Below are 20,570 nucleotides of genomic sequence, written 5' to 3' on the forward strand. Positions count from 1 at the left end.
CCATCTCTTCTTCCTCAGTCTATACTACTCTACAGTTTCATCTGATCACTGACTAGGCCTTCCCATTGAGGTCCACTTGAACCTCATTGAGACAGATTCCCAATAACAATGGCTCTCAGGAGTTTTGCAAAGCAAGGGGGATTTTTCTTTGTCATGGGGTTCAGGTTATCCTCTCGAATGGACTCATCTTGGAGGTCATAGAATTCTGTACTAGCTTCGCTTATGGGAGGTATTCCAACAGGTTGTAATGATATGCAATCACTGAGAAGCATATGATTCTACATCCACGATCCCTGTAAATCACTGGTTAAGGGGTCATGCTTGTCACCCACCGGGTTGTAGATTTGAATAATCCCTGATTGAGAGCTCATCATTAAGAAAGACACAATCAACTAGGTTGCTTGACCTCACCTAGAACGGTGTGAGACAAACCTGCCATTACAGATATCCTAACAGACACAGCTCGTCTTGCTTTGTTGACAGAATGACAGTACTTTACTTTAGTTCTCTAGTCTCACACCCGGTCAATATGGAGAGAGAGAGAGAGAGAGAACAAGCTGTCACCGTGATCATGCCTGCTCTCAGTTTCCCTGACACTCTGGCACTACGTTGGCTGGGTACACAAAGGAAAATGGGTCACAAACTGTTCTGTCGCTCCAAGAGTAGCTTTTACAGCAAGTCTGGTCTCTGGGTGAGTGATGCATCATTAGAACCCCTTAATTAGCCCCAGTGTGAACAGTTAATTACCCAGGGAGAGCTTGAGGGGGCCGGTCTACCACATAGGGGTCATTAGCGATGGAACATTGCCTGAACTTATCTGAATTGTAACATTTTGTATGAGGTAACAGAGGCTCGGCTCAAAGCTCTGGGAAGACAATGTGGCTCATGAACAGAATAGACATTGTACGAGGGATACAGAATGCTCTCTTATTGGAGTAATGTAGCATAGTAATGTAGCATAAGAGGCGGTGACGACGATCACAGATTTATACAGTATGGGATCAGATGTAGGTTACATAAGCAATGCACGTGAGAGAACACATATGCATCTACTAAACATATCTACAGAAGCATGTGGTGCTGCATCTCTTCAACGGTCTATAGCAGCCGTCGGTTTTGTTTGACAGATACAAAGTTCCTGCTGAGTATTGCCATAAGCAGTGTCATCATACTCAAGTCAGCTCCATGGGTGATGAGAAAAGTGCCCCTATAATGAATGTGAATATATACTAGACACTCAACCAGTTCCAACTCATACACCTATAAGATAGATACAGTATCTATGACGCATTTCCTGTTCAGCAAGGGGGGAGGTAGGGGTCTCTGACCCCATGATGATGAGCCATTCGCGCACACACACATCACATATTTTGCTTCGAAATTAAAAAGCATGGCCTTGTCAAGGACAAACCCAGTGCTAATTGGGAGAACTCCTTTCACCTCAGCAGAGAAGGCTGGAATAACAGTCCCATGAATACTTGAATCCAGATGAGGGTAGTGCTTTCTAAGGTGGCGGCAGGGTGAAGGAGAATGGATATGTTCCACTTGTATTAAGGAGTGTGTTTGACAGTCTCGGCTTGGAACATAAGCTAGAATAAGCCACCTAACAGCTGTATGAACGGCTGGAACGCTGTTTGGAAGAATAACAGAGGAAATGCATGACAGATGATGACTGGTGTTGAAAAGGCATATCCTCGACACGTCATATTCCATCTATAAAAATATTTTCTCAGAGTCTCATTACTGCGGTGTGTTTTTACTGTTCTTCCTGCACGTAGAACACATTTACACATAACCCATCTCCCATCAGCCCTAAGGAGAACAAAAAACACCAAGGGTCAGAGGTCAATGAAAAAGAATGATCCCCTGAAAGTTTCCATTCCACTAGTCCTGTGTCTCTCTCAGAGAGCGAGAGAAAAAATGTGAGAGAAACAATGGCCTTTTCTCAATTAGAGTTGCATCCTTTTTTGCCTCCTTTTGAAAAAGGTAAATCGAGGAGAGGCGGCGAGGAGAGGGAATGTGGACAGAAATGCACTAGCAGGGGTGGATCACAAAATACATCTTTAGTTGTGCAATACATTTTATAGATAAAAACAATGTGCTGCTCATCGTTTTAAAACGTGTGCAAGCTTTTCTCCTCTGACAAAACAAAAGCTGATTCAAAGAGGGTGTGGCAGATTTCAAAACTCTTCCGCGAGGAACTCTGATAGTATACACATGACTATATTCAATGAAAGATGGCTATCGAGTAGGGGAGGACACTTCCATTCGCCTACTAATGAACTGACATCTCCTCGACCACTTATCAGTTTCCGGGTCACGGAGGAGAGAGGGTGGAGAACGGGCTTTTGCCAAAATGAGAAAAGGCCATAGACGCCTAAGCCTAGAAGGCCCGGTGAAGGGTGCCATCATTCATTAAGAGTGCGAGATCACCTCTGGGCACTTGTGGAGCGCCCCCTCCGTCCCTCGTCCCCATCTCCCAGACAAAGAAGCTCTAATTAACGGAGCCCTGCCACCCCCCCCAAGTTCCCTGGCCTACTTTCCTAAATAAGGATTTAGACTGAAGCCCAGGGGAAAGCTCACTGTTATCCCTCCACAGGTGGAAATAGACAGAGGGAGGAAAAAAATACGGATCGATCAGGGATGACAGGCTTGGCAGCACCTTAGGCTTACGTAGACAGGACCTGGGGTACGGTTTGATGTGATGCACAGTGTGTGTGTGCGCATGTGTGTGGTTACGCAAAATAACGCAAATCAAACATCACACGGTACAAGCAGAGTCTCTTTTTTCCCCAGAATATCTCTGTTCTATGGCATGTACTGAAAATCCCTCCGCGGAAAAAACAATTACTGTTTTTCTGAATCAACTTTGATTTCAGCTGTTTTTGTATATTATATAAAAGGAGTGCTCGTGCCAGGCAGGCTGTGGTGTAGTGGTACGGTGCTGGAGCTAGCTAGCGTAGCCTAGTGCTCCTAGGGGAGTGTACGTCAGGTCTGAAAATAGACAGAGCACACACACACACACAGAAAAATGTGACGCAAATGAGCTTGGAAACAGGCGAAGGGGAGGAGAGAGAAAAGAAGAGAAACAGGTGAAAGATATAAAAAACCAAATCCCTCGCTCGCTCTGACACCTGATCGGCCTGTTTGTCAATGTTTTTGTATTAGCAGTGATGGGATAGAGGATATCTGATAGACTGATCTGTATAGGGCTTGGAAACAAGTGGCGCATTATCCACAAATATTAATCAGTTATAATTCACAATGAGACACTGGTAACGAACTCTCATTGATGACGGCCACCTCGTCTGAGCTTTAGATTCAAGTGATCAACAGCTCCTTGGCGACGAACTATACATTTCATGGCTTTATCATCTAAATGACAATACAGACATTCAAAAGGTCTGCCACAAACAAAATTAATGACAAAATGTCTGGATTTCATGACCGATAAGGACAGGCGAGATGCATATTTTATTTCCTTAAAGCACAGGAGACAGTGTTTGAAACCCATCCTCCACGCCAATGATACGCCAAACCCAGGATAATAATAATAATAATAATATGCCATTTAGCAGACGCTTTTATCCAAAGCGACTTACAGTCATGCGTGCATACATTTTTTGTGTATGGGTGGTCCCGGGGATCGAACCCACTACCTTGGCGTTACAAGCGCCGTGCTCTACCAGCTGAGCTACAGAGGACCACGATCCATCTCTGCAATTTTATTTTATTTGTTTAAGCAATTTCCGTCAACATGGCGGCTAATAACATGTTCTGATGCACATGTGGCCCAGGCGTGGTGCGCTCCTCTGCACTGTGCTCGTCTAATCATGTATCTTTCATGCTGTTCTGATCTCTCCCCGTCTCTTCCCTGATGCATCTTCACCCACGACTGTTCTCGTCACGGTTGGGTAGAACTAGAGTGACACTATCAAGAACCCGGAACATATAGCAATTCGCATGTGACCCGATTCAGGCTAGAAATAAAAGGCCTACAAATACATTTGATTAATTGATTCAGTCATTCATTGAACATTACGCAGCCAAATATGAAATGGCTTTGCCAAGGCTCTGAGTATTTTGTTCATTCTGATAGTTCATCATTGACTGACATCATCTCCCTCTCTCCCTACTGTTCCTCCCCCTCTTTCCCTCTGTTGTCTAATGAGATATTTTTAGCCTGCCCATGCAGGCCTGCAACGCAGCACAGACACAGAGACAATGTTCTCCTGACACCATGCCAAACGTTGCAGCTTTCCTTTTGTTATTACACTTATTCTCTTGAATGGAATATGAGGGTTAAATGGACCGCGGGCTTGGCTCTTACACAAATCCATTCAGATTTACAAAGAATGAATCAACAAAAATAACCTGGAGATTAAAAAAAACACCACAACTCCATCTGCTCTTTCCCTGGTGACACGGATACCATTTATGACTCAACCCCCCCCCCCCCCCCCCCCCCCCCCCCCGGCCGTGAGAGAGAGAATGAGAGAGACAGATATATAGCCATGCAACGGAGTGAAGAAAAAATCCCTCACACCTTGGGGACCTCACAGCACAGCTAGTGTCCCATTTCCCCATAATAGAAATGAGGTCCATTCACTAAATGAAAGTGGTATGAAATAGAAAGCTGAGAAAGGCAGTCAAATCTTTCATGGTAAATTTAGGGCTCTGAGGAGGATATGTCATAGGCTTTGGGGTGATCGAATAATCTGTATTCATGGTGGTGTGAACAGGGTATTCCCAAACACCAAGGTCTGCCATATTGGTCAGACTGGGATCGAAGGATGAGCCAAGGCACAGGCCAGTGGGATTTTGATTTATGATGGGCGCTGTATGTGCGCGCGAGTTAGGGTTTAACCCTGTACAGTCTAAGCCCTGATGAAAAATTTAATTTGGCCTTACTGCTATTAGCCCATACAAACGCATTGAACAACAGTTAGTCCCCAAAAAACATCAAAAGGAAGTTTGTTCTGAAGTGTCAGTCCACGATCTGAGAGACAAGAAAGATCAGGAAACAACTAATATTAATATTTAACCCCTTATTTTTGGCACTAAACAGCCTCCATAAATACTTCCATTCATTTTTTTAACTGGTACCAACGGACCTTTAGACGAGTCTTGTGAGGCCTTGGGCGTCCACCATCAAGTTCGTGAGAGTCTCATCTTTCCATAGAGGGGTCATAATAGTTGTCACCTTTTACTGCAGATGCTGAAGTGCTACGTCGGCGGATGCAGTAGACAGATGCATCCAGTGCAAAAAACGGATATCTCTAGCTTATCTGACAGATTTCTATGGGGACTTTTTTATTATGCTAATTAGATGTATGTGGGGCCGCGAAAATCGACTCTAGGGGGATAACCCTCTATGGTCTGGTTGGGTAATCAACACATGTCTGAGGGTGAGCCTACACCCCTCTCATTGGCAGAAAATGAGCCTGACAGAGCCTAGTAGGATAGGCACAAGTCAGGAGTGATTCTACTGCTTATAACATATAGAGAAATAGACCTCATCTGAGATGATGGCGGCTGTCTGTGCTAAATGTGCTTCTAAATGACCCCAGGGTCTACAATATCTATGGCCAAGTTTACTGAAGGACGTATTTCATAAACAACAAAGAATCAGTAGAGCCCTACAAAATCTGTTTTATTTTTTGCCTAATTCCGTTTAGTTTTTCCAGGTTTCGGAATCTTCCCAGTTTCAGGATCACTCAAAACATTTTTATATAATATATATATTTTTTAATTGGATGTTCTAAGTCCACAACAATGCTTGGGAAAAATCTCAGAGATCTTGATTTTGGTGTAGTTACCCTTTAATTCAAGTGCGCACCTAGCAAGAGGCTATTGTTTAGCAGTGTTTTTGTAGCGCACGTGATGGTAGAGTTGCTAAACAAATACCCTGGATTGATGCAAATAATTGTGATCATTCTACCAGGTTAGGCTACTTTGTAGTTAACTTTAAATTGAGAAGGTTTTTGGGAAAGCCTTTCCATCTCCCAAAAGACTGTTTTCATTAGCATCATTGCTAACGGCTACACAAAGTGGTAGATGTGGGCAGGAAACGCAAATGAATCACTGATGCATTCTGTTCATGTCTTATGATACATTTGGGCAAATTAATAAATTCTCAATACATTTAATTGATTCCCTACCAAGTTCACTACATTTTTGAATATTGTTGAATTACGTTTTAATGTCTGGATTCCGTGATTCCATCCACATCGCAGATTTTAATAGGGCCCTACATCAGCTCCAGGACTAGTCTTGGACTAACGGAACAAAGAGGGAAACCATACATTCTCTTCAACCCCCGGGGACTATGTTTAGCTTCTTGAATCTCATTGTTTCCATGGGAATTAAATCAGTTCCCTGCGAGTCCATGCTCCAATGCCAAGATTCTTCACTCAGGAGAAATGTCCGTATTTTCCAGGAGCCGCTAGCAGCGTGGATGTTGTGCACAATTACCAGTGCCTTTTCCACAGCCCTGGGCTGATGTGGTTTAAACTGATCTTTTCCTCTGTTACTGACTGTTTAGCTGCTGTTTTTCCACAAACCACATCAAATCATAGCTGGCTTGATGTCTGACCACTGGCCTATATTTTACAATGTAGGCCTAAACTGTCAACCAAACAAGCTTGCCTTTGTGGATGAGTAGCATTTGAGCTACAGTATGTTCTCATTGCTAGCTTTGACATAACCAAGAGAGAAATGTTATCAACAACTTTATATAAGACAGAGTTGGCTCCAAAAACGGATACTTCCTCATCTTACCACAAAGAAAGCAGCACAGAAACCCATACATGTAAAATATGAACCAATTTAGAGAAGTGAGAAATCACCAAATGAGAGATTTGAAGAGAGTATAGAAGTGCAACAAGTCAAAAGCTCCACTCCCAATGCCCATCCATTGACAGAAGAGTGTGAGGAAAAATAGGTTTGTCCATTTTGGTGAGCCAAAGGGAGTGTGGGTTAGTAGGGAGGGACTATACCCTGTGGAGTCTCACTATCGAACGAGCCTCTGAATTTACACGACCCACTTCGGGAATCCCCAGTGCAAGGAGAAGTAACCTTGAATGTCAGTACTGTAACTCATTCCCTCAAACATTATTTTTTTTACCTTTATTTAAACTAGGCAAGTCAGTTAAGAACAAATTCTTATTTACAATGACGGCCTTCCCCGGCCAAACCGGGACGACGCTGGGCCAATTGTGCGCCGCCCTATAAAGTAAGATTGCTGTTTTTAAAGCAGTGTGCTGCTCGTGGTGTACACAGAAAAAGAGAAACACACACACAATGAAATAAGCATGGGTACATCACACATGCACATCATGACAAAATGCCAACTGCACACTCGCATAAAAAACGAGTGTACTAGTTACTAACAGAAACTTATTTGATAACAGGGACAGACTGATTTGATAACACATGATCTAACTCAATCAATACAGTGCAGGGCAGTGAACCAAGACCAATACACTACGTCCACATTTCTCCCTGCTTTCAGTGGAGTCTAATAACACTGCACTGTGTAAGGACATAGACAAAGAAAGATCAACCAAAGGACAAAGCTCCATCAGGTTGCCCCTCTACAGCAGTGTTTCCCAACTCCGGTCCTCCAGTATTCCCAACAGCACACATTTCTGTTGTGGCCCCGGACAAACACAACTGATTCAACATGTCAAGGTCTTTGATGATTAGTTGACAAGTTAAATCAGGTGTGCTTGTCCGGGGCCACAACGAAAATATGTACTGTTGGGGGTACTCGAGGACTGGAGTTGCGAAACACTGCTCTACAGTAGAGATGGGGGGAAAAATGGATACAGTTACAGAGATATACCTTTTGCTACTGTAGGTAAAGTTAGCTAGCGCTAGTCGGCTGTACCTGCGCCAAACCTCCAGTATTTATCATCCTATAGCTTGCTCTCAATCTTTTGAAATAGTGAGACATGTTTTCAGCACCATTTTCCTGACTGATCAAAACTGGTTCTCATACTCTCTAGTCTCTCTGCAGTAAACATACACAGAGTGTATAAAACCCCTCCTTCTGCCCTCAGAACAGCTTCAATTCGCCAGGGCATGCTCTACAAGGAGTCGAAAGCGTTCCACAGGCCCATGTTGACTCCAATGCTTCCCACAGTTGTGTCAAGTTGGCTGGATGTCCTTTGGGTGGTGGACCATTCTTGATACACGCGGGAAACTATTGAGCGTACCGATGAGCGTGAAAAACCCAGCAGCGTTGCAGTTCTTGACCGGTGCGCCTGGCACCTACTACCATACCCTGTTCAAAGGCATCTTTTGTCTTGCCCATTCACCCTTTGAATGGCATACATACACAATCCATGTCTCAATTGTCTCAAGGCTTAAAAATCCTTCTTTAACACGTCTCCTCCCTTTCATCTACAAAGATTGAAGTGGATTTAACAAGTGACATCAGCAAAGGATCATAGCTTTCACCTGGATTCACCTGGTCAGTCTGTCATGGAAAGAGCAGGTGTTCTTAATCTTTTGTACACTCAGTGGATAGTGAGCAATATGTTTGGAACATCAAATCGCTATACCGAATCGCAATACATATAGAAATAGCCTCCTGAGTGGCGCAGTGGTCTAAGGCACTGCATCGCAGTGCTAACTGTGCCACTAGAGATCCTGGTTCGAATCCAGGCTCTGTCGCAGCCGGCCGCGACCGGGAGACTCATGGGCGGCGCACAATTGGCCCAGCGTCGTCCAGGGTAGGGGAGGGAATGGCCGGCAGGGATGTAGCTCAGTTGATAGAGCATGGCGTTTGCAACGCCAGGGTTGTGGGTTCGATTCCCACGGGGGGCTAATATAAAAAATAAAAAATAAAATGTATTCACTAACTGTAAGTCGCTCTGGATAAGAGCGTCTGCTAAATGACTAAAATGTAAAATAGAATCGTGAGAATCACAATACATATCGTATCGGCACCTAAGTATCGTGAGGTCCCTGGCAATTCCCAGCACTACTCTACAGTACCGCCCATTATTAGTACCCTAATCAATGCCATTAGGCAGGGTAAGATTTCAAAAGGCTGGTGCTAGATCTCCAGCTTAGATATACTGCCTTGGTTTATCACCACATAAACCAGCCTGTTTATCTGGCACAGACAGTAGAGCTGGGGTTTCCCCTCCTCTAAAGTGGCCTTCAGTTCAGAAATGGGGAGACATGATCGCTCAGCTAGCCCTCTCCTTTTCCATCTCTCCTCACCTCCATCCCCAATCTCTCCAATTCATCCCATTTCCACCTCCTCCAAGTGTCACAATTTCGCTCACCAACATCCCCCCCCCCCCAAGCCTCCCTCTATTCATCACCTCAGCAAATCTAGTCGTCGCCTTGCTGACTGTAGCCAGCACAACCATAAAGGGGATTGTGTAAGGAATAGGCCAATGCTTCCTCGTTCCAGCTCTGTTGTTTCCTTCCCTACTGTTCTCCCTCGCTCATTTTATTCATGTTCTGTTCTAGACATGTGGTCTAACTCCTGTCTGTGATACAATTCCATTCCTGTCTCTTAGTCCTAATCATCCCTCACTCCATCCCTTTCTTCACCCCCTTCCCTTATCTCTATCCCTCCGTCTCCCGTGCAGACTGTTCTATAGTGTATGTGCAGCAAGGAAACCCCCGATTCCCCATGAGACATTGTGTGTGTGTGTGTGTGTGTGTGTGTCTAAGTGTGTCTGTCAGCAGCCCGTTAAGCCTCGTGGAGGGAAATCAGACATGCACAATGGCATGCAGATAGCAGGAGCCACGACCCACAAGCTCCCTCAGAGAGAAGGATGGCGAGAATAAAAAAGAAAAAAGGCCAGAGAGCTGCTTCCTAGACAGTGGTCCTCTGTAGCTCAGCTGGTAGAGCACGGCGCTTGTAACGCCAAGATAGTGGGTTCGATCCCCGGGACCACCCATACACATAAATGTATGCACGCATGACTGTAAGTCGCTTTGGATAAAAGCGTCTGCTAAATGGCATATTATTTATTTTTATTATTAATATTATAATTAGATAATAATAATATAATTAATTATAAATATACAGTACCAGGCATAAGTTTGGACACACCTACTCATTCAAAGGTTTGTCTTTATTTGTACTATTTTCTACATTGTAGAATAATAGTGAAGACATCAAAACTATTAAATAATACATATGGAATCATGTAGTAACCAAAAAAGTATTAAACAAATCAAAATATATTTTATATATATATACAAATTTATGCACGCATGACTGTAAGTCGCTTTGGATAAAAGCGTCTGCTAAATGGCATATTATTATTATAGACAGGCGGTCCAATGTATGGAGGAAAGACTTGCTATAGTAGCACCAGTATATAGATACACAAAAGGTCATGAAGAATGCATGTCTATTTCTACCACTTGTAGTTTCCCTCCAAGACACGGTCCATTCCCATAGTGACTGGGGTTGTGACAAAATAGGCTACACCGTGAATAATGTACTGCTAATCGGAAATCAAAAGCAGGTTAACTGATGTTGTTATGATTCGCATACTCATAAACTAGGATTTTATGCCTCGCCACAATGAAACAGGAACTGTAAAGACAGACGTTGATAACCATTGTCACAACCGGTGCCTGACCACATCCAACTACTGAAATGAGTCATGTTCATACAGTTATGAATGTACACTGTACCCTCAAAAGAGAAGGAGCAAAATGGGGGACGTTGGTTTGCAGGTCAATTGGTTAAGCCCAAAAATGAAGAAGAGTCTTGAAGAATTCTCCTGTCATTGACTGAGGTCAGAGGGGGTATTGTAATTCTCACAGGCTGACAAAGCTTTGAGACAAGTGACCACTCAGCATTGCATCACAAATTAGAACCATATACAGCATTCTTCTGGTCATGGCTAGAAGGGATACAGCTCATGTCAAAGTGATGTCAAACTCCTGCGAGAGTTTGAAACTTGTCGGGCCGAAGCTGGGACTTGGGAGTGTGTTAAGAATTAATTGTTACGTTTTTTTTTCCACAAAAATGTAGACGTTAAATGCTGTAGTTGTACATTTGCGGTGGAAATCACTACAACCAATGTGCTTTAGCAGTCACCCTGATGGCTACACTATCTACTTCCTTCGCTGTACTGTGGGACAGCAGTGCTCGGCAAGCGGGCGTGAAGGACACTGAGCCCGGGTGGTGCTGCCGGCTTGCCGTGCATGCTCCCTTCTCCCCATTGATTGAGTAGACTGTATCACGGCAGTACCAATAAGTAATTTCACGAGTAAGCTGCGATCGTACTCTAAATAAATATGTTTTGGGAGGGAAAAAAGTTGGCCATGTTAGCTACCGCCGGAGACCTAATGATACAGCTGCCCAGTGGAAAGCAACTCACGTTGGCAAGCACCTCGATACAACACCGGTGCACTGGTCATTCGCACCGGCTTGTTGTCATGCATGATGCATCACGAGGGCAGTATTAGCTAGGCCTGTCACTGTGACATCTAGATGGTGACCAATATTACAAGTTATATTTCCTTCGCCCATTGAAATAATGTATTTTTTTATTTTAAGTATTAGTGCCCGGCTGTTGTTGCCAGCTAGCCAGCAAACCTAGCTGTTCAAAGTCTGAGTTCATAGCGAGAATGTAATATTACTTTGACATAAGCTGTATTCCTTCTAGCCATGACCCATTCTTCTTGGTGACATTAGCTTAGCTGGTATGTACCAGAGTTGTTGACTCGAGTCACACATTTTATGACTTGAAGCTGATGACTTGAAATGATTTGGCCAGGTTTTGTAACATTGTGTCACTAATTTTGTTTCACAGAGTCTCCGTAAATTACTCTCCATGCAGCCAGAGACCGTAACCGCAGCGTCGCCCTTGCAGCGTCGCCCTCGTGCTTGGCTCTGCCCACCTCCTTGCTTGTTCTGCCCACTACGATTCATTGGAAACAACAGGCTCTGGTCTATCTTGGGTTAGTTATAAAGATCTTTGTATTACCTGTTTACTTGCAAGCTCACCAGCAATTGGGCATCAAGCAACAATTACTAGCAGAGGCCTATTCGTCTTCTGGTATGTCAAAATTGCTTGAAATTGATGATTTACTTATGAAGCTTACATTTGGAATTTGTTGTTAAAATTGTATTATTACTGAGGCGAAGACGCACCATAGGCATGTCTCTCCACTTGCGCTCTCCAAACTCTATTGTTGAAATGTTTGCTGTTTTTTTTGGTCAATCTACATACAGTGCAGTCGGAAAGTATTCAGACCCCTTGAATTTTTCCACATTTTGTTACGTTACAGCCTTATTCTAAAATGGAATAAATAAATACAATTCCTCATCAATCTACACACAATACCCCATAGAAACAGGTTTAGACATTTTAGCAAACGTATTAAATATTTAAAAAACAGAAATACCTTATTTACATAAGTATTCAGACCCTTTGCTATGTGACTCGAAATTGAGCTCAGGTGCATCCTGTTTCCATTGATCATCCTTGAGATGTTTCTACAGCTTGATTGGAGTCCACCTGTGGTAAATTCAATTGATTGGACATGATTTGGAAAGGCACACACCTGTCTATATAAGGTCCCACTGTTGACAGTGCATGTCAACTGCATTATCAAAGGAATTGTCCTTAGAGCTCTGAGACAGGATTGTGTCGAGGCACAGATCTGGGGAAGGGTACCAAAACATTTCTGCACCATTGAAGGTCCCCAAGAACACAGTGGCCTCCATAATTCTTAAATGGAAGAAGTTTGGAACCACCAAGACTCTTCCTAGAGCTGGCCGCCAGACCAAACTGAGCAATCGGGGAAGAAGGGCCTTGGTCAGGGAGGTGACCAAGAACCCGATGGTCACTCTGACAGAGCTCCAGAGTTCCTCTTTGCAAATGGGAGAACCTTCCAGAAGGACAACCATCTCTGAAGCACTCCACCAATCGGGCCTTTATTGTAGAGTGGCCAGACGGAAGCCACACCTCAGTAAAAGGCACATGACAGCCCGCTTGGAATTTGCCAAAAGGCAACTAAAGGACTCTCAAACCATGAGAAACAAGATTCTCTGGTCTGATGAAAACAAGATTGACCTCTTTGGCCTGAATGCCAAGCGTCACGTCTGGAGGAAACCCGGCACCATCCCTACGGTGGCAGCATCATGCTGTGGGGATGTTTTTCAGCGGCAGGGACTGGGAGACTAGTCAGTATCGAGGGAAAGATTAATGGAGCAAAGTACAGAGAGATCCTTGATGAAAACCTGCTTCAGAGCACTCAGAACCTCAGACTGGGGCGAAAGTTCACCTTCCAACAGGACAACGACTCTAAGCACACAGCCAAGACAACGCAGGAGTGGCTTTGGGACAAGTCTCTGAATGTCCTTGAGTGGCCCAGCCAGAGCCCGGACTTGAACCTGATCTAACATCTCTGGAGAGACCTGAAAATAGCTGTGCAGCAACACACCCCATCCAACCTGACAGAGCTTGAGAGGATCTGCAGAGAAGAACGGGGGAAACGCCCCAAGTTTGTAGCATCATACCCAAGAAGACTCAAGGCTATAATCGCTGCAAAAGGTGCTTCAACAAAGTACTGAGTAAAGGGTCTGAATACTTATGTAAATGTCATATTTCAGCTTATTTGTAATACATTTGCAAACATTTATAAACCTGTTTTTGCTTTGTCATTATGGGGTATTGTGTGTAGACTGATGAGGGAAAAAAAACAATTTAATCAATTTTAGAATAAGGCTGTAACGTAACAAAATGTGGAAAAGGTCAAGGGGTGTGAATACTTTCCGAATGCACTTGGGGGGGGGGGGGGGGGGGGGGGGTATAGATATATTTTTTTTACTTGACTTGAAAAAAAACTTGACTTGCTCTTAGAATGCATGACTTGGACTGGACCCGTTCTACTTGGGACTCAGCTTGAGACGTGTACCTTGTGACTCGAATAATAGTGACTTGGTCCCACCCCTGGTATTTATTGAGAAAGTATGTGGCAACAATTGGTGCTTCTCTGGAACTGCATACCACAGGGCTTCCCAAACTCGGTCCTCGGGACCCCAAGGGGTGCACATTTTTGTGTTTGCCCTACACAGCTGACTCAAATAATCTATAATCATTTGAATCAGCTGTGTCTTGTTAGGGCAAAAAACAAAAAGTGCACCCCTTGGGGTCCCGAGGACAGTGTTTGGGAAACGCTGGCATACCATGTACGTACCATGTTACCATGTAATTTGAAGATAAATACCAGGTAAAAGCCGCCACCTGTGTATCTCACTGAAAACTCTTGACATAACAGGGAGTTGTTGGGGTATTTAGTGGTTTTCAACAGAAACCGCAAAGACATGGTAAAGACACATACCCCTAGCAGATAGCTTCTTTGTGTTGATGATTTTGGCAGCATACTCCTGTCCGCTGGAGATCCTCATGCATCTTTTCACTATGGAGAAGGCTCCCCTTTAAGAAACAAAAACTGATGAGTACTCAAACAATGGATCTATCCCTATATCACCTGTTCAGTATAATTAACTGTTACACTACACTTTATAAGCTGATTGACTTGACTTTAAATTGTCATTTTATTGAGACATAAAAACGCAGTTTTGACAAATCAAAACAAGGATTTGTTTCTATCGTTTTAAAACAGGTGGGACAGGAGAGGTGACCCATGGATGCCTAGGCAACTAGTCAGATTTGAGCGGTATTGCATATAGTCCAGCACATGTAATGCCAAAGAAAGAGAAATAGACTACAGGTTGTAGTCTACACGCACTCGAGCCTTGCACCACTTCTTGACACATCGCTGAAAATAGCACTGAAGACAGCGAAAGTGCAAGTGACACAATTGTGCCCGCCCCCGCAAAGGCGCCCTGTGCTATTACAGTAGGACAGTCTACAGTTAGTAATGTCAAGGCCATCTACTCAGGTCACCCAGGGATAGAGGGCTGTTGTTAACGATTTAAAACGGTAACCCTTGGATCTACAATGCCCTTTTATCGCACCATCATTCATATCAATGTGTTGACATTGTTCCTATCGAAAAAAGTATTATTTATTTTGTTTCTGTTTAGAAATAGGGCAAGAACAGCATAATGACACGTGGGCATTGGATAATAATAATCAAGAGCAGATCAATAGGTCACATTTATGTCACTTTCATTTTGCTGAGAGCTGGGGATGACATCACCTATGAAGAAAGATGATTTTTCCATAAATTTGGGGACGCTACGCTTTATAGACGACAGCGCACCACTTGGGAATTTCAACGCCCTTACACAATGGCTGTTCCACTAAAAGGGCGGTGACTTGTCAAGAGCGAGTGAAAGACTACATAAACATGAAATATAAGTAAAAATATCAAAAACAACTGCAACGACGCTTTTAGAGAGGACAAGTTTAGGAACATTATTTGAAGACAACATGTAAATACAATAACGGTTTCTGTGCACCACGCAGGTAACAGGTAATCTCAAGAACCACTCGTTTAGAGCATCAGTACGTAAACATAATGCAATCAAGATGGCAAAAAATGAAAACATTGTAATACTTACTTTCCCAGCTCTTCGTAGAGATTATACTCGTCGGTAAATCTGGTACAGGTTGTCGAAGCCATGGCAGAGGAGAGGGAAGACTGTCTCGGTCCGGACTGTAAACCTCACAGCTACTCTCGAGTTTCTCTCCTGTGTTTCAAATTGACAATTGTCTAGCACAAACGATAAACCAAATTCACAAAATAAGCATTCAAAAGCAAATGTTTTTTTTACTCTTCCAGCTCCGTTTTCCGAATCAAGGAATCGTTATTGGCACGAGAGTTAAGTGATTGTCAGGGACGTCGAGACCTGCTGTTCTCTGTGTCTGCCTACTGACACTTCGCTTTGGGTGCGATACTTTTTATATCGAGCGCTTCCTGGTTGTGTGAACACTGTACAACCCCTCCCCCTAGCTGTAACCACGGACCCTCACGGAGGGTACAGAGGCCTATAGATACAGAGGCCTATATACACTACGTGACCAAAAGTATGTGGACACCTGCTCGTCGAGCATCTCATTCCAAAACCATGGGCATTAATATGGAGTTGGTCCCCCTTTTGCTGCTATAACAGCCTCCACTCTTCTGGGAAGGCTTTCCACTAGATGTTGGAACATTGCTGTAGGGACTTGCTTCCATTCAGTCACAAGAGCATTAGTGAGGTCAGGCACTGATGTTGGGCGATTAGGCCTGGCTCGCAGTCAGTGTTCCAATTGAACCCAAAGGTGTTCGATGGGGTTGAGGTCAGGGCTCTGTGCAGGCCAGTCAAGTTCTTCCACACCAATCTCGACAAACCATTTCTGTATTGTCATGCGGAAACAGGAAAGGGCCTTCCCCAAACTGTTGCCACAAAGTTGAAAGCACAGAATCGTCTAGAACAGGGGTGTCAAACTCATTTTAGCTCAGGGGCCACATGGAGGAAAATCTATTCCCAAGTGGGCCGGACCAGAAAAATCATGGTATATATAACTTAAAAACAACAACTTCAGATTGTTTTCTTTATTTTAATACGATCAACATACAACATAAAGCTGGAGCCTGAGGACAGTGTGTCCAAAATAGTACAAGCACAACATCACTATTAATCATAAAACACGTCAAGTTTATTTGAAAATTCTAAAGAAAAAGAACACAAACACACAATGCCTCAGTGATTAACAGAACTGTTTCACAGATCACAGAACTATATCAGGGTGTCATTTCTCAGGCAGAAATGTAGATAGAAATAATGAAATCCTGTTCCCCAAACAAGTGCAAGAACCACAGAGTCAAGAATAGGTTAAATATACAAATAAAATAAAAACAATTAAAAACAATAGCACATCAACATAAAAACATATAAACATAAAGCTGGAGCCTGAGGACAGTGTCCAAAAGCACAACATCACTATTAATCATAAAACACCTCAAGTTATTTGAAAGTTCTGAGGACAAAGAACACACAAACACACAATGCCTCAGTGATTCACAGAAGTATATCACAGAACTATATCAGGGTGTCATTTCTCAGGCAGAAATGTAGATATAAATAATGAAATCCTGTTCCCCAAACAAGTGCAAGAACCACAGAGTCAAGAATAGGTTAAATATACAAATAAAATAAAATCAATTAAAAACAATAGCACATCAACATAAAAACATATAAACATAAATCTGAAAGCGTTGCTCAAACTCCCGTAACAGTCCCGTTATTTTATCTTTGAACCGCTTCATGTCTGCCACATGTTGGGTCGCGCACACATTTTTCAGACAGGGGAAGTGAGCTGCATCACCACCGGCAAGTTGCGTCTCCCACAATGACAGCTTCAACTTGAAAGAACGTATGCTGTCATAATACTGCGTGACAACTTTGTTGCGCCCTTGCAGCTGTTTGTTCAAGTTATTCAGGTGCTCTGTAACATCCACCATAAATGCAAGGTCCGGCATCCATTCTGCGGAATGAAATTCTAACACTGGTTTGCCCTTTTCTTCCATGAACTGTTCAATTTCTTCTCGTAAATCAAAGAAACGCCTCAGCACAGCACCTCGGCTTAACCATCTTACCTCAGTGTGGTATGGCAGGCCATAGATGTGGTCTTTCTCTCTGAGAAGGCTGTCAAACTGACGGTGATTCAGGCTTCTGGATCGGATGAAATTAACAGTTTGGATGACCACCTTCATGACGTTATCCATCTTTAATGACTTGCAACACAAAGCCTCCTGGTGCAAAATACAGTGAAAAGTCAAAAAATCACGTCCTCCATTTGCAGATTGCACTTTCTCTCTGAACTTTGTCACAACGCCTGCTTTTTTCCCGATCATTGAGGGCGCACCATCTGTAGCCAGGCTGACAGCGCGGGACCAGTCCACTCCGACCCTGTCCAGCGCGCCGACGAGTGCGGTAAAAATATCAGCTGCTGTCGTTGTATCTGTCATCGGCACCAACTCCACGAACTCCTCGGTGACGGTCAATGTGTCATCAACTCCGCGGATGAAAAAATGGCCAGTTGTGCAACATCTGTAATGTCCGTGCTTTCATCAATTGCAACCGAAAACGCAATAAATGACTTTACTTTTTGCTTCAACTGGCTGTCCAAATCCACTGAAAGATCGGAAATCCTGTCTGCAACTGTGTTTCTTGTCAGGCTGATATTTGCAAAAGCCTGCTGCTTTTCAGGGCACACAATCTCCGCTGCCTTCATCGTGCATGTTTTTACAAATTCACCCTCACTAAATGGTTTTGAAGCCACTGCGATTTCATTAGCAATGAGGTAGCTAGCTTTCACTGCAGCGTCACTGATGTCTCGGCTGTGAGTAAACACAGACTGCTGTTTCTTCAGACCCGCAAACAGTTCATTCACCTTCTCTCATCTCCGCTGTCCTTGAAAGTTGTCATATTTGTCGGCATGAAGACTCACATAGTGGCGACGAAGGTTATATTCTTTCAGCACTGCAACATGCTCTGAACACACCAAACATACAGCTTTCCCATTCAATTCCGTGATTAAATAGGATGACCATTTTTCTTGGAACACTCTGCACTCTGCGTCCACTTTTCTCTTTTTTGACAGAGACATATTGGGGCAATGAGGGTGCCAAAGCACATAATGTTAAAAGTAGAAGCCGTAATAAATATCGCGGGCAAAACAAAGTAGCTCATTGGCTGCATGTGCTTGACCTACTTGCTCTGCCCCGGTATAAACAGTTTGCTTGCTTAACACAATTGCTATTGCGCCATCCAGTGGACGCAATTGGAACAGCAGTTTATTTTATTTAAAAATTGCAGCGCATTTTTATACTTTACAATTATTATTATTATTTTTATTTAATTTTTTATTTTATCATCTCGCGGGCCGGATTAAACCCGTTTGCGGGCCTGATCCGGCCCGCGGGCCGTACGTTTGACACCCCTGGTCTAGAATGTCATTGTATGCCGTAGCGTTAATATTTCCTTTCACTGGAACTAAGGAGCCTAGCCCGAACCATGAAAATCAGCCCCAGACCATTATTCCTCCTCCACCATACTTAACAGTTGGCACTAAGCACTGGGGCAGGTAGCATTCTCAAGGCATCCGCCAAACCCAGATTTGTCCGTCGAGCTGCCAGTGGTGTAAAGTACTTAAGTAAAATTACTTTAAAGTACTACTTAGGTACTTGTTTTGGGTATCTGTACTTTACTTTACTATTTCTATTTTTGACTACTTTTACTTTACTACATTCCTTGAGAAAATATTGTACTTTTTACTCCATACAGTGCATTCGGAACATATTCAGTCCCCCTTTTCCACATTTTGTTACGTTACAGCCTTATTCTAAAATGGATTAAATAAAATGTTGTTTTCATCAATCTACACACAATACCCCATAATGACGAAGCAAAAATGTTTTTTTTTGACATTTTTGCAAATGCATTAAACATAAAAAACATAACCTTATTTACATAAGTATTCAGACCCTTTGCTATGAGACTCGAAATTGAGCTCAGGTGCATCCTGTTTCCATTGATTATCCTTGAGATATTTCTACAACTTGATTGGAGTCCACCTGTGGTAAATTCAATTGATTGGACATGATTTGGAAAGGCACACACCTGTCTAAGGTCCTACAGTTGACAGTGAATGTCAGAGCAAAAAACAATTAGTGAGGTCAAAGGAATTGTCTGTAGAGCTCCAAGACAGGATTGTGTCGAGGCACAGATCTGGGGAAGGGTACTAAACCTTTCTGCAGCACTGAAGGTCCCAAGAACACAGTGGCCTCCATCATTCTTAAATGGAAGAAGTTTGGAACCACCAAGACTCTTCCTACAGCTGGCCGCCCGACCAAACTGAGCAATCGGGGGATAAGGGCCTTGGTCAGGGAGGTGACCAAGAACCTGATGGTCACTCTGACAGAGCTCCAGAGTTCCTCTGTGGAGATGGGAGAACCTTCCAGAAGGACAACCATTTCTGCAGCACTTCACCAATCAGGCCTTTATGGTAGAGTGACCAGACGGAAGCCACTCCCCAGTAAAAGGCACAAGACAGCCCGCTTGGAGTTTGCCAAAAGGCACCTAAAGGACTCGTTGGATGAAACCAAGATTGAACTCTTTGGCCTGAATGTCAAGCGTCACGTCTGGAGGTAACCTGGCATCATCCCTACGGTGAAGCATGGTGGTGGAAGCATCATGCGGTGTGGATGTTTTTCAGCGGCAGGGACTGGGAGACAAGTCAGGATCGAGGGAAAGATGAACGGAGCAAAGTACAGAGAGATCCTTGATGAAAACCTGCTCCAGAGCACTCAGGACCTCAGACTGGGGTGAAGGTTCACCTTCCAACAGGACAACGACCCTAAGCACACAGCCAAGACAACGCAGGAGTGTCTTTGGGACAAGTCTCTGAATGTCCTTGAGTGGTCCAGCCAGAGCCTAGACTTGAACCCGATCAAACATCTCTGGAGAGACCTGCAATTAGCTGTGCAGCGACGCTCCCCATACAACCTGACAGAGCTTGAGAGGATCTGCATTGAAGAATCGGAGAAACTCCCCAAATACAGTTGGCCAAGCTTGTAGCGTCATACCCAAGAAGACTCAAGGCCATAATCGCTGCCAA

At 43.6% G+C, this 20,570-nt stretch overlaps 1 protein-coding gene across 2 annotated transcripts in view; it reads right to left on the bottom strand.

Moving 5' to 3' along the window:
- LOC311113164 (calcium/calmodulin-dependent protein kinase type II delta chain) overlaps window positions 1-15,836 on the bottom strand; it is a 104,654-nt gene extending 88,818 nt beyond the window's left edge. Inside the window, exons 1-2 of one of the 2 annotated variants that reach the window (XM_084156344.1) lie at window positions 15,527-15,836; window positions 14,338-14,432 (exon numbers count right to left, since the gene is read on the bottom strand). In XM_084156344.1, coding sequence (XP_084012470.1) covers window positions 14,338-14,432; window positions 15,527-15,588 — 157 coding nt within the window. In that variant the 5' untranslated portion in view covers window positions 15,589-15,836. The remainder of the gene's footprint in view (window positions 1-14,337; window positions 14,433-15,526) is intronic. The other variant, XM_084156345.1, reaches the window with a different exon arrangement.
- Window positions 15,837-20,570: the final 4,734 nt, after the last annotated feature.

Source organism: Coregonus lavaretus, assembly GCF_964263955.1.
Source record: "Coregonus lavaretus genome assembly, chromosome: 39".
NCBI classification, from domain to species: Eukaryota; Metazoa; Chordata; class Actinopteri; order Salmoniformes; family Salmonidae; genus Coregonus; species Coregonus lavaretus.